Here is a 12,241-nt window from a genome sequence, read left to right on the forward strand (position 1 = left end):
GTACTAATGACGAGGGGCTCTCAGACAAGTTTTTATAATTAAAAAAATACAAGTCCAATATTAGGAATGTTTCTGATGTCAAAGATACCAAGATTACCAAATTTATGTTTATATCAAAGGGCAGTTTTAGAGAAAATATACTAACCAGTATAGTTATAATTATACTACAAAAAATTACATTTCTTTTATTCTCTTGAGAGCCAAAAAGAAATTATAATATGTACAATGTACTAGTAGTACTTATTGCAAGAAAACTTTTATTTATTCCTGTTTAGAAATAAGCTGGCCCAAGTGGCCCAAGTGGGGCCTGTCTGAGAGACTTTGACAAAAAGAAAAGGTGGCCCATTCTCTCTCTTTGTTTTGTACGAAAAACAAAACAGCATTCGATTAGTATGGTTAATTTTCTATTTCATTTGTTTTTTCTCTTATACATCTTTGATTATGACTACAATTATCAAATTGATCAATTAACCTAGAAATGAAACTCTAGAATTTAACTTCTTATTCATAGTTTATGAGGTAAAATGAAAAAGAAAAAATTCTAATGTGAATTACACTATGCATTCGGAATAATCTTTAATTTTAAATCAAAGAAAATAAAAAAGGACAAAAGGGGGATGGGCCAAAAAGTGGTCACGCACAAAAAGACGGATATATATGATGAACCTAACTGCAAATTTCACGCATGGATACCAACTTCCCCACTATGTCGCCAAATTTAAATGGATTTTTAATTAAATAACGAAGAAAAGTTTTAATTGGTCGATTCATCATTAATTTTCAAATACTAATGAGACACTGTTTTTGTCAACTGTTTCTAATATCCGAAATTTCATAAATTAAAAAGCCCACACGTCCCACCATGGCTGATAATTAGTGAACATTAATCCTAGTACGCAATATTTGATGGGCACAGATATTTAAAAAGTACTCCCTCCGTCCCATAAAAATTGAGACAAAACTTTTGGACACGGAAGTTAAGAATTTATATTAAATAAATAGGAGAGATGAAAAAAGTATGAAAGATAAAAGAGAGTAAAGTAAATGATGGAATAAAAAAGAGTGATTAGATGTTTTGTCTTTTGTTAAAAAAGGAAATGACTCAACTTTGTTGGAACGGACTAAAAAGGAATACGACTCAACCTTTTTGGGACGGTGGGAGTACTATTTAATTACTAGAAGATTTATTTTGAGTTTCACTACATAGAAAAATGAGATTTTTAATAAATAAAGTATTTATAAGGCGGAAATATAAAATAACGTACTATTGGATCATGTGCTAAAATAATTTTTTTCATATATTTTTTAAGGATACCAAATATAATAATTATTGCATACTTCTATTTATAGAAACAAGAATGTTTTAGTGACATAATGGCAATAGGGTTAAATGGTAATTAAACTTTACATTTTATTTTAATTGAACTTACATTTTGTTATGTACTTTGTTGCCCTTGTATTTATATATGAAAATAGTATTCATTAAGATCTTGATAAGGTTAATTTGATTATGGAAGTAATGGGATCCACAACTTTTGACATTGACCATACGTTTAAGTTGTTAATTTTTTTCTGCATATTCCCTTTTTTTTATATACAATTTGCTGAAATTAAAGAATGAAAAGGATAAGAAAATGTTTGTCAATTTTACATTTTTGTGTTAAAAATGAAAAATATAATAGTAAAACAGTCAATTTTAAAATATTAAAAATTCCAATGCTTTAATAATTTTATAAAAATATAAAATTTAATACTTCCATTTTTGTAACATTAATTTTGGTTCATCTACTTAAAAAATAACCACACATATTTAACTTGTTTGTTTAATATTATAAGGCTATAAAATTGATAGTATTTTTTTTCTTTTTCTTTCTAAAATCTTGGAGTTCTTAGATCACTTTACTATGACATGCAACAAATTAAATTTGATATATGCTATACTAATACTAATTGAGTTTATGATTTTAATCCATTTAAAAAAAATTCTTTATTTACAAAATTTAATTCGTTCAATTCTTAATTTTTGGATAGTTACAGTCAAACCAAGATAAAAAAATTAAAAATTAAAATAACACGTTCCTAACTTTCTATTTAATATTTTAAAGTTGTATATTTTATATTTGTTTTGTAAAATATTAGAACCCTTACCTTTATTTACTGTACCTTGAAACAAGTTAAACATGATATATGATATACTACAAATTATAATTGAGTTTAAGGCTTTGATTTTAAGAACTTCATGATTTGAGTTATAGTTCTTTATTAAATTTTATTTTAACGAACGTTATAGTTGCACCTCCATACAAAAATAACCACATACTATATGTTTCTAGCTTTCTGTTTAATACTAAAGTACTCTGTATTACAAAGCTCTATATATTAAAAAAGTGAACTATATAAATGGTACATGATCTTTCACTTTCGCACGTAAATGATACCTGATCTTTATTTAAGTGAACTATATAATGGTACCTGATCTTTATTTTATATCGCTTTTGGTACTTATAAATCACATTTTTGGTACCTAATGCAATTTTCTTCCTAAAATGCCTTCTAAACAAATACATTTTCTCATTTATGTCATAAAGGATATTTTAGGTATACATAAAATTAGTACCAAAAGTGATATTGTAATATCTTCTCTCATTCTCCTCACTCTTTATACTATTATTATTAATCAATATTAATATTAATATTAATATTTTGGTGTTATAAATTAATAATTAATTTATTTTTAATATCATTCAAATATAGTTAATTATAATTATAGTTATAATTATATTTAATTATTATAAAAATATTATTGTTATAATACTAAAAACTAGTAGTAATTAATAAATAATTATAGTACAATTATATAATATTATGTAATAATAATTGTGAATTGTATTCATAATGATATAAAGAGTTGAATATTTTTAGTTATGTGTTTCAATCTTAAAATGAGTATAAAGTAATTTAATAAAAAATATTCAATTGATTTTATTATTTTAAATAAATAATTTAATTAGATAATTTTATTATTAATTCAATTGATGTATGTATAAAAAACTAAAAGGAAAGAAGAAAAAGAAGAAAAAAGAAAAAAGAAAGAAGAATAAATATAAACTATGGAGAAAAAAAGAGAGAAGAAAGAAAGATAAAATACTAAAAAAACAAGAAAATGGAGAAAAAAGAATGAAGAAGAAACTAAAAAAGAAATAAGAAAGGAAGATAAAATAATCACATATTTGGTAATATTTAATAGAAATTTCACAAAATATCCTCCATAACAAAAAAATCACATGTTTGGTACCTGAGGTTATTTTTGTCACAAGATACCAAAAACGATATAAAATAAAGATTAGGTACTTATTTAGGTACGAAAGTGAAATATCATAGTTCACTCTATTAAAAAAAATATCTTCTACCTATTAAAATAGGAGTATTAGAGTGCGTAGCTCAATTCACCGTATCACAAAACAAATTAAAATTTGATATACTGATACTAATTAGGTTTAGGATTTTGATTTAAGAATTTTACATTTTTATTTTAATTCTTTATTTTCAAATTTTTAATTCTTTAAAGTCTTAATTTTGGAACGTTATTGTCTAACCTAGATAAAAAAAATTATATGTTCCTAACATGTCTATTACTAATATTTTAAATAAAAGTATATATTTAATAGTTTCTCTTTTGATTTGTAAAATATTGGAGTTCTTAACTAGATTGAATTGTATAAGAAAAATTAAATTAATATATGATACCATTACATACGAGAGAGAATGAAGCCATGGTTCAGAAATTTTACTCTTTAAAACTTATAGATAGGAATGAGATGATTTAGAAGTCGGTTGAATAAAAAAATAGAGATTGCTATAATTGAGTATACATGAAATTCGAAAAATAGATTTAAAGAAGAATCTTGATTTTGCTGAATGGTAGTGAGAGAGGGGGATAGAGAATGAGCTGAAACGATGAAGGAAAGGAAAGGAGGGGAGAGAGGAGAGAGGAGAGAGGAAAGAGGAGAGAGGAAATTAAAGGAGGAGAGAGGAAATTGATGATGATTGCTGCCACATCATTTGTCGCTCACCAAGCGCCCATTTAGGGGCGCTCAGCAGAACAATCCTCTATGATACCATATCATAAAAATCGGGTTTAAGATTTTAATTATAAGAATTTCATAATTTTTTTTAATTACATATTGTTAATGCTAATATTGACCACAATTAATATTTTCCTTTATTATTAAACATTAAAATTTTACTGTATATATATATATTATATATTAGTTTTTATGCAATAAATATATTATTGCTAAAATATGACTCTTATTGTGGGACGGAGGGAGTGGACGCCTAAATCAGAGTAGAATCAACTGTAATAATGACTTACACTCAATCTTGTCATCAATAGAAGCATTTGGATGAAAAACTGATAAAGCCAGTGCAAACTCTTCAAAGTCTAATATCCCATTGTGTTTTGCATCAAATAGGTCAAACACCTTCAGAAACAAACTTCATCATGAGATTCGTTGAAAGAAAAACGATGGACATTTTATTTGCAACATTGGGGACATGAAACTAACCCTGTCAGCAAACATGCTCTCCTTTTGGTTGGTCTTAAAAAGAGCAAGCTGGAACTCCTCCTGCATGTATATAAATTTTGCATGCAGAAACACCACGTTGAGAACTAGGATGTATCAAATAACAGGATTGTAACAAGGACAATGATTCCTAAAACAACTACAGGTATAAAGTAAGCCCAGATAAGAAAAAAAAGGTTATATAACCTGTTACCTTATTAATAAGCCCATCATCTACCACAGCACTGCTGATCTTTTTAAACAATTCGTACAGTGCTTCTATTTCACTAACACTAACTGCACCAGAGGTAGAGAAAAAATAGCAGACTCCTATTAGTAAGATTCCTAGATTGAAAATGCAATTCAAAGAGAAGTACACTAGATTACCTCTCCACTCGACATGGAACTAACAAGATACACAGTTGATTACTTAAAATAAGACATAAACATACGAACTCTAATTGCTTCTTTAGGAAAAATTGAAAGTATATTCTACTATAATGAGGAAATTCATTTGTTCAAGGGCGCGGAAATCTCAATATTAACATTTAGGGACTCGGTTTCCTCATATGATCTGCAATACATGTACTATAATATGTCAGATCTAGTCAGGATACTAAGTTGCCTCATAAAGGTTGTAACGTGTATTTTGTAGTTTTAAAGCAATGGTTGGTAACCTAAAGGAAAATAGAGCGACCATAGATTCCATCTTGTTTACTTCCTCAAATACTCTAGCATAGGCTTTTACGGAGGAAGCGGCGCAGATGTAATTGTACATAGTGTGGACCGTGTAGTATTACTTCATGAGATAGGAGTCTGACATTACTCTGGTACAAATATGACCAAAGAAATCCCATACATTTAAAAGGATATAACAGAGGCTCACTTCTTATGTGAGGGATTGCATTGCATCCAACAACTCACATGATTTTCTCCAGCGTACCATTGAATAGTATACCAACTTCAATGATATTGATATGAAGTATTTCACTAAACACCAGCTCGTATGAACACCACCAGCCAATTTAAAATAAAATTTTCAATAAATTACCAAGTTAAATAAGCCTAACTTAGTTCTTATAGAACAATTAGTGAACTTCGTACGAGCGCACACACTTAAAAAACATAAATAAATACAAGCAAGTTTAATATCCAAGATTTACATAATTGATCCAATTTCTTCCTTGTTTATATTTTTTCCTCGCCTCCATCAACAGATAGATAATCAGACATGTGGGAAATTTATTAAAATCGACATTAAAATAAGCCACCACAGGTTATACTCCCTCCATTCCTTGTTAATAGAGGCATTTCTTTTTGGAGTGAAGATTAAGAAAGAGAAGTTTAGTGCGTTAAGTAGGAAGATAATATAGTAGGAGAGAGAATAAAGTAATAAGTTAACAAAGAATAAAGTAGGAAAGAGAAAATCTGTTAATTTTTGCCGTAAATGGAAATTACACTATTATGTTGGAACGTCCCAAAAGGAAATACGACTCTATTAATGTAGAATGGAGGGAGTATTACTTTTTGTTAGTAGGTGATTTAATTAAGAGAAGTAGAATGTATTACAATACATAAAGTTTAAACCATTTAGAGAGAAAAATAAGTAAGATGTCATACAAACTGTCGCGCTTGCTAGAGCTTCGGGATCTCCTAGGCCGCTGGGTTGTTTATTGATATCCGATTCGCAGCAATTTACAATAGCAGAAAGCAGATGCTTCACTCCATCTAGGCACTGCACCATGATCTCTTATAGAAACGTAAACACTCCATACCTATAACGATGTCGAATATTTAATTAATCAAAAGTTATCAAATAGGGAGTGCTAGTACATGTTAATGAATTTTAAGCCTATCCAGGATTGATTGATTTATTTATTACTACAGAATCCAGTCCAAAATCTGCAAGCAAAAGCATGTGGAAGCTGGAAACTAATCAAGGGTAGATTGGTCATCTATAAATGACTCTTTGTCCGAAGTGGCATGAAGGCAGATTAATGGCAACCTTTTTTATTACTTATAAAGTTTAGGTCTTTAATTAAAGTCAGTACTTTGAGCACGGCTGTATTCATCTTTCAAAACAATTTATGTTGCTGGAGACTCATATAGCACTTATTCTGTATCTCTCTCTATCCTAAGACCTTTCTTGTAGGCTCTTTAATGGTATTAGTAAGTCTCCGGGAGTGCCCTTAATAGCTTGCTATCAATTCTCTGAGAGACTACCTTCAGTTTAACATACAATGATACAAGAAGAAATTCATGTTTAATAGTGTAAAATTCTAGTTGAGATTGATTTTGCAGTAGTCGTACATAGGTGAATTATCAAAAAATATTACTGCAATCCTTAAAAATATTGTTAATATGTTCAAAAAAGAGCCAAACAAAACGTAACCAACACACGGAAGAAAAGAAAGTAAATTTAGTTAGTGGTGTAGGACTAGTTGGCCGTGGTCCATGTTAGTGGGACAACATAAAATATAGTACTCCTACGTCCTAAAGTAACTTGTCTATTACATGTGCAGCATTCGAGATACAGCTTTTAAGGCCTAAAGAGTAAATGGATTTTAACTTCGTTTGAAGGAAGCCACTATTGTAATCATTCAAATAGTTTAGTGCATGGAGTGACCGTGACCATGACCATGGACTAGTCCATCCAGTCCACTTAATCCTCTACAAATTTGTGAACAATATTAATTACTAATATCATTCCGAATCTGGAGCTGTGTTACATCTATGATACCTATAACATTAATTTCCAAGAAAATAGACATACAAACTAGTAGCAGGGTTGAATGGCCGTCTACACTCTCTCATAGGGAAAGGAACATCACCAAAATCCCAATATTTCTCACAAAAACCAAATCAAAGGTGATAAATTCCCTTACGATATAATCAAGCTATAGAGTCCAATTGATGAATCAACCACATCTAAAGGGTTTTCAATCGGGATTAATCACAAACCCAAAAACGACACTAATTAACCTTAGAATTAATTGCCATCAACACATTTGCATGCACACATCGATCTCTAATGGAAAAACAAACAAAAAATACATGGGTAGATTAATTGCAGAATTCAACGAATTAAGCCGTAAGCCATACCAATTATATAACAGAAGAGACATGCAGACATAGAAAGAGGAATACCTTTTAAACGGAAAGGGGGGAAAGGAAAAAAACATGACACATTGTGTGCAGGGGATTCAGATTTCGTGTAAAATGCATAAATATTCTGAAATTGGAATTCGAGAGGAGTCGACGTTTCGGCAATCAGAACGAAAAGATTCAAAATTATGAGCAGATGATCTGTACAAACAAAAGTGGAATGTAATGGGAGGAAATAATAAGAAGATGAGTGGGAACTCGTCAACGTGGCCAACTCTTTCGGATTCGGGTTAACCTTGTCGGGCAGGCTGATTTGTTAAATGAATAATTAATTAGAAATTACAATCATAATCCTGAATACGCATATGAATATCATTTCAATCGAACAATTATCGATGAAAATACACTTTTTTCACATGCATTTGAAAATTAACAAAAATTGAAATACATTTACGCATTTTAACTAATTAAGCATTAATAACTTTTAAAAAGAATATTATGCTAACTTTTAAAAGTTTGAAATAAAGAAAATAATAACATTTGAAATCTCTAGGGTAAAGAACAACATATCGCACTCGAAGCACGGTAAACATAAGAGGAAGTCGAACAAATCAACATTGTTTGCGTCCATTTAAAAAGTCAATTGACTGGTTTCCGTTTATCTAAACTGATGTGCCACGCTGAATTCAATTTAGCAACCATATTACTTTGGGATATAGTACCAAATTTCGGCTCTTACATATCCTATTACGAAGCAAATTGTCCATTTTTCTAGCACCATAAATAATGGTGGCAGTCCATGAGTTTAGTCACAAGCTTGTTTTCCACACAAACACATCTTCCATTAATGCAATTATGATGATTGAAATTTTATACTATTATGATCACCCCAAGCTAAAACTATCATCGTCCTACATAACCAATTCATGCAACTACACCACAAATTACACAAATCTTGGGTCCAAAGAGTTAGATAAACTAAGAATGTCCAGAAATGGACAATGGAGAAGGTGATGGTCAATGGAAGTCGAAAGGAGCTCGTCGATCAAAATCCAAATCGTTGATCATATTTGATGCTTGTGGCATGATTGACATCTGACTCTCAAGTGCTTTAAATTGATAAAATTGCTGGAAAATTGATCCTATTAAATTGATCGAACATTAGTATAATACTCATCATTATAATTTCGATGTTTGTTACTATAGTAGTACAAAATTATTTCATGATTTATTTTGTAACTGCAATGGAATCATATAAAGGGGAAGAAGTGCAAACTCGAAAATTGTAATTTCGAAAAGATATGCATAAAACACATGTTACACAAAGTATTCACACACAGAACAAACATTAGTTCACATTGACAAGTTGTAGACTTGGAGACAATCATAACATGAAGAAGCAACACAAATCCAATCTTCAGACAATGCAAGACTAATCAACCACAATAATTTTGCTATAGGCATCAAGGGTGAGAAAATCATCCAACTTTGGTGCCAAGCATTGCCTTGTGAATAGGTTGCAAGCCTCATCATACCTCCCACTATCAAATCTGTCCTTCCCGACCTCACTCGCAATCCTCGCCATTTCCTCAGCTACCACTCTGTCGAATAGGGAAGGTGTGACCTTGACGCCCAGCCCGTCTCCGTCCAAATCCGCCCCATATTTGATCCACTGCCAAATCTGCGCTCGGCTTATCTCAGCCGTGGCAGCATCCTCCATTAGGCCATAAAGCGGCACTGATCCTACTCCCTTGAGCCACGCTGCCAGGTATTGGATTCCGACCCTTATGTTGAGGCGTAGGCCCTCCATGGTGCGTACGCCTCTTGGCAGCTGGAGCAGGTCGGCCTCTGTGCAGGCGCCTGATGCATCTGCCTCGTCTTGTATCTGGTTGGCCTTGTCGCCCATCCTGCCGCTGAAAACCTCCATGATGGTTGGGATTAGGCCCGGGTGGGCTGCCCAAGTCCCGTCGTGCCCTGCCTCCACTTCTCTCAGCTTGTCCTTCCTCACCAGCTCCATAGCCGCCTCATTCGCCTCCGGATCATCTTTGATTGGAATCTGAGCCGCCTGATCCAATAATTAAGGACCATACATATATACTATAGGATTTTGATCAATTCAGAACTAATTCTAAATGCAGAACTTAGAACCAAAAGACAGGAAGGTCATTGTTAGACAACATTAAGTTCATTATTAGTCTGTTTTTAGTTCATTAACATTTTATGTGCAATATGTTTGATATGAATGAACCATTACAAGGAATTTTCTAAAATGAACTAACAATGATCTTTGTGTTATAATTCTGTGTTCTGCATTTAAAACTAGTTTTGCATATAACACAACCTCATATGTATGTTAATTTAGAAGAAGTTTGGTTACCATTCCTCCCATAGCGTGGACGGCGCGTCTATGGCAAGTCTTGATGAGCAAGTCGGAGTAGCTTTTCATGAAATGCTGAGTCATGGAGACTTGGACTCTGTCGGGAAGAAGTCGGTCGGGATGAGCTTGGAATGTCTTGATGTAGCTGAAAATGTAGTCCCATCGGCCGCAGTTCAATCCGGCCGAGTGATCTTTCAACTCGTGGAGAATTTCATCCATTTGAAAGACGGCCGGGAGTGTTTCAATGAGTACGGTGGCCCTGATGCTCCCGTTGTCAATTCCGGCCACTTTCTCCGCCTTCTCAAACACTCTGTTCCATATCATGGCTTCCCTGGAGTGTTCCATTTTAGGGAGATAGAAGAAGGGTCCAAATCCTTTTCCTTGAGTTTGGCGAAATAGGGAGTGATTGTGGTAGAAATAGAGGCCGAAGTCGACAAGGCAAGCAGTGGCGGGGTGGCCGTCGATGAGGATGTGAGCCTCCGGCAGATGCCAGCCTCTGGGGCGGACAAAGAGTGTCGCAGTGTGTTGGTTGAGCTTGTAAACTCTGTCCCTGCCTTTGTCATGGAACATTATAGTTCCATTGATAGCATCTCTTAAGTTAACCTGCCCTCTCATCAAGTTCTCCCAAGTTGGTGAAAGTGCATCCTCAAAATCAGCCTGTATAGGTGACATTTGATTCATTAGAATTAAGAGATAAAGTCAGAGTTTAAATTGATATCTAAATTTAAGCAGTTAATTACCATGAAAACCTTGGCTCCGGAATTGAGGGCATTGATGACCATCTTCCTATCCACAGGGCCAGTGATCTCCACCCTCCGATCAGCCAGCGGCTCCGGCACTGCGGCGCAGACCCAGTCGCCGTCTCGGATGAGCTTGGTTGCCGGGTCGAATCCCGGCAACTCCCCATTACTGTACCTCGCCTCAGCCTCCTTCCTGCAATCAATAGCATACTCAATATCTTTCTTAAACTCTCTCTGCAAATCCGCCACAAACTGCAGAGCATCTTTACTCAAAATTCCACCAAATTCTTCATCATATCTTCCCCTTATTTCAACTCCCTCCGGCACATCATACCCCATCGTCTTCAAAAATTTCTCAGGAATGTTCAAATATATATACAATACTAACTTCTAGTGAGTTGGTGGGGGTGGCACTTAGGGAGGAATATACATGTATAAAAATAGATGGTTAAACATATACTCCCTTATTGAGATTCGATAAAATAATGCAATTCTCCTTTTAAAAGGTAGTCTACAAAATAGATAAGCTATTGCACATTTGGTGTAGTCGTGTGAGGTGTGTCAGCTCGATGCATTATTATATGCTAATTAGAGCAAAGATTTGGACTTTTATTGGTACTACCGTTTCATGCTAAAGTGGGTGACGAGGACAATGCACTCACTATGAGAAGAAACAAAAAATTAAATTGATTATAAGTGCCTTGATATGTTGCACATTATCTTATTGCATGCTAGCATCAAATTTAGTGCTTTAGGTGATTTATTTTGTACTAACCTGACAGATTGAAGTGTTCTTCTGTTTTATTCGGAAGGGGTCGAGAATCAAAGGATTCTACCCTAAAAGATAAAATTTTAAATTATTGTTTCTAAACTGAACGAAGTTAGCAAAATATTTTAATTCTGTTGTTGCAAAAAGTAATACTACTATAAATTAGTCACAGATAGTGACTTTGGTAATCGTACATTTTAATGCTAGTTTATGATTTCAACTTTAGCATTTTCAATTTGTGATATTAACTTTAAATTTATATGGATACTAGGAATATAATCAACGCAAACTCTAAAAATAGTATAAACTTTAAACTATAATCTATTTTTAGATAAACTTTAAACTATAATCTAAAGTATTAGAAAATGTCAACAGATGATAAAATAATAGCAACAAAAAATGTCAACACAATATCAACCAACGGATTTGTGATATTAACTTTAAATTTATATGGGTCCTAGGAATACAATCAAATGCAAACTCTAAAAATTGTATAAAATTTAAACTATAATCTGAACTATTTGAAAATGTTAACGGATAATAAAATAATAACAAAAAAAATGTCAACATAATATCAACGGTTGATGTTGTGTTGATATTTTTTATTATTGTTATTTTTCATTTGTTGGCATGTTTAACGATTCAGATTATAGTTTAGAGTTTGCATTTTACCATTAGAGCATCC

At 32.6% G+C, this 12,241-nt stretch overlaps 2 protein-coding genes across 3 annotated transcripts; both read right to left on the minus strand.

The window, feature by feature from the left end:
• Positions 1-4,337: 4,337 nt before the first annotated feature.
• Positions 4,338-7,924, minus strand: LOC125221372 (calcineurin B-like protein 2). The gene is made up of 5 exons (XM_048123494.1): positions 7,713-7,924; positions 6,186-6,340; positions 4,780-4,862; positions 4,569-4,628; positions 4,338-4,484 (listed from the first exon to the last, which is right to left on the minus strand). Exons 2-5 carry the CDS (start codon positions 6,307-6,309, stop codon positions 4,344-4,346), a joined length of 408 nt encoding a protein of 135 aa, XP_047979451.1. The 5' UTR covers positions 6,310-6,340; positions 7,713-7,924; the 3' UTR covers positions 4,338-4,343.
• A 1,075-nt stretch (positions 7,925-8,999) lies between these two features.
• Positions 9,000-11,222, minus strand: LOC125221298 (malate synthase, glyoxysomal-like). 2 transcript variants are annotated; one of them, XM_048123427.1, is made up of 3 exons: positions 10,788-11,222; positions 10,048-10,704; positions 9,000-9,726 (listed from the first exon to the last, which is right to left on the minus strand). In XM_048123427.1, the coding sequence occupies exons 1-3, from the start codon at positions 11,124-11,126 to the stop codon at positions 9,103-9,105; spliced, it is 1,620 nt and encodes a 539-aa protein (XP_047979384.1). In that variant the 5' UTR covers positions 11,127-11,222; the 3' UTR covers positions 9,000-9,102. The 2 variants fall into 2 exon arrangements, with proteins under 2 accessions (XP_047979384.1, XP_047979379.1); XM_048123422.1 differs by having other exon boundaries at positions 9,000-9,735; positions 10,788-11,218.
• Positions 11,223-12,241: the final 1,019 nt, after the last annotated feature.

The sequence above is a fragment of the Salvia hispanica genome, chromosome 1 (genome assembly GCF_023119035.1).
Source record: "Salvia hispanica cultivar TCC Black 2014 chromosome 1, UniMelb_Shisp_WGS_1.0, whole genome shotgun sequence".
In the NCBI taxonomy this organism is placed as follows: domain Eukaryota; kingdom Viridiplantae; phylum Streptophyta; class Magnoliopsida; order Lamiales; family Lamiaceae; genus Salvia; species Salvia hispanica.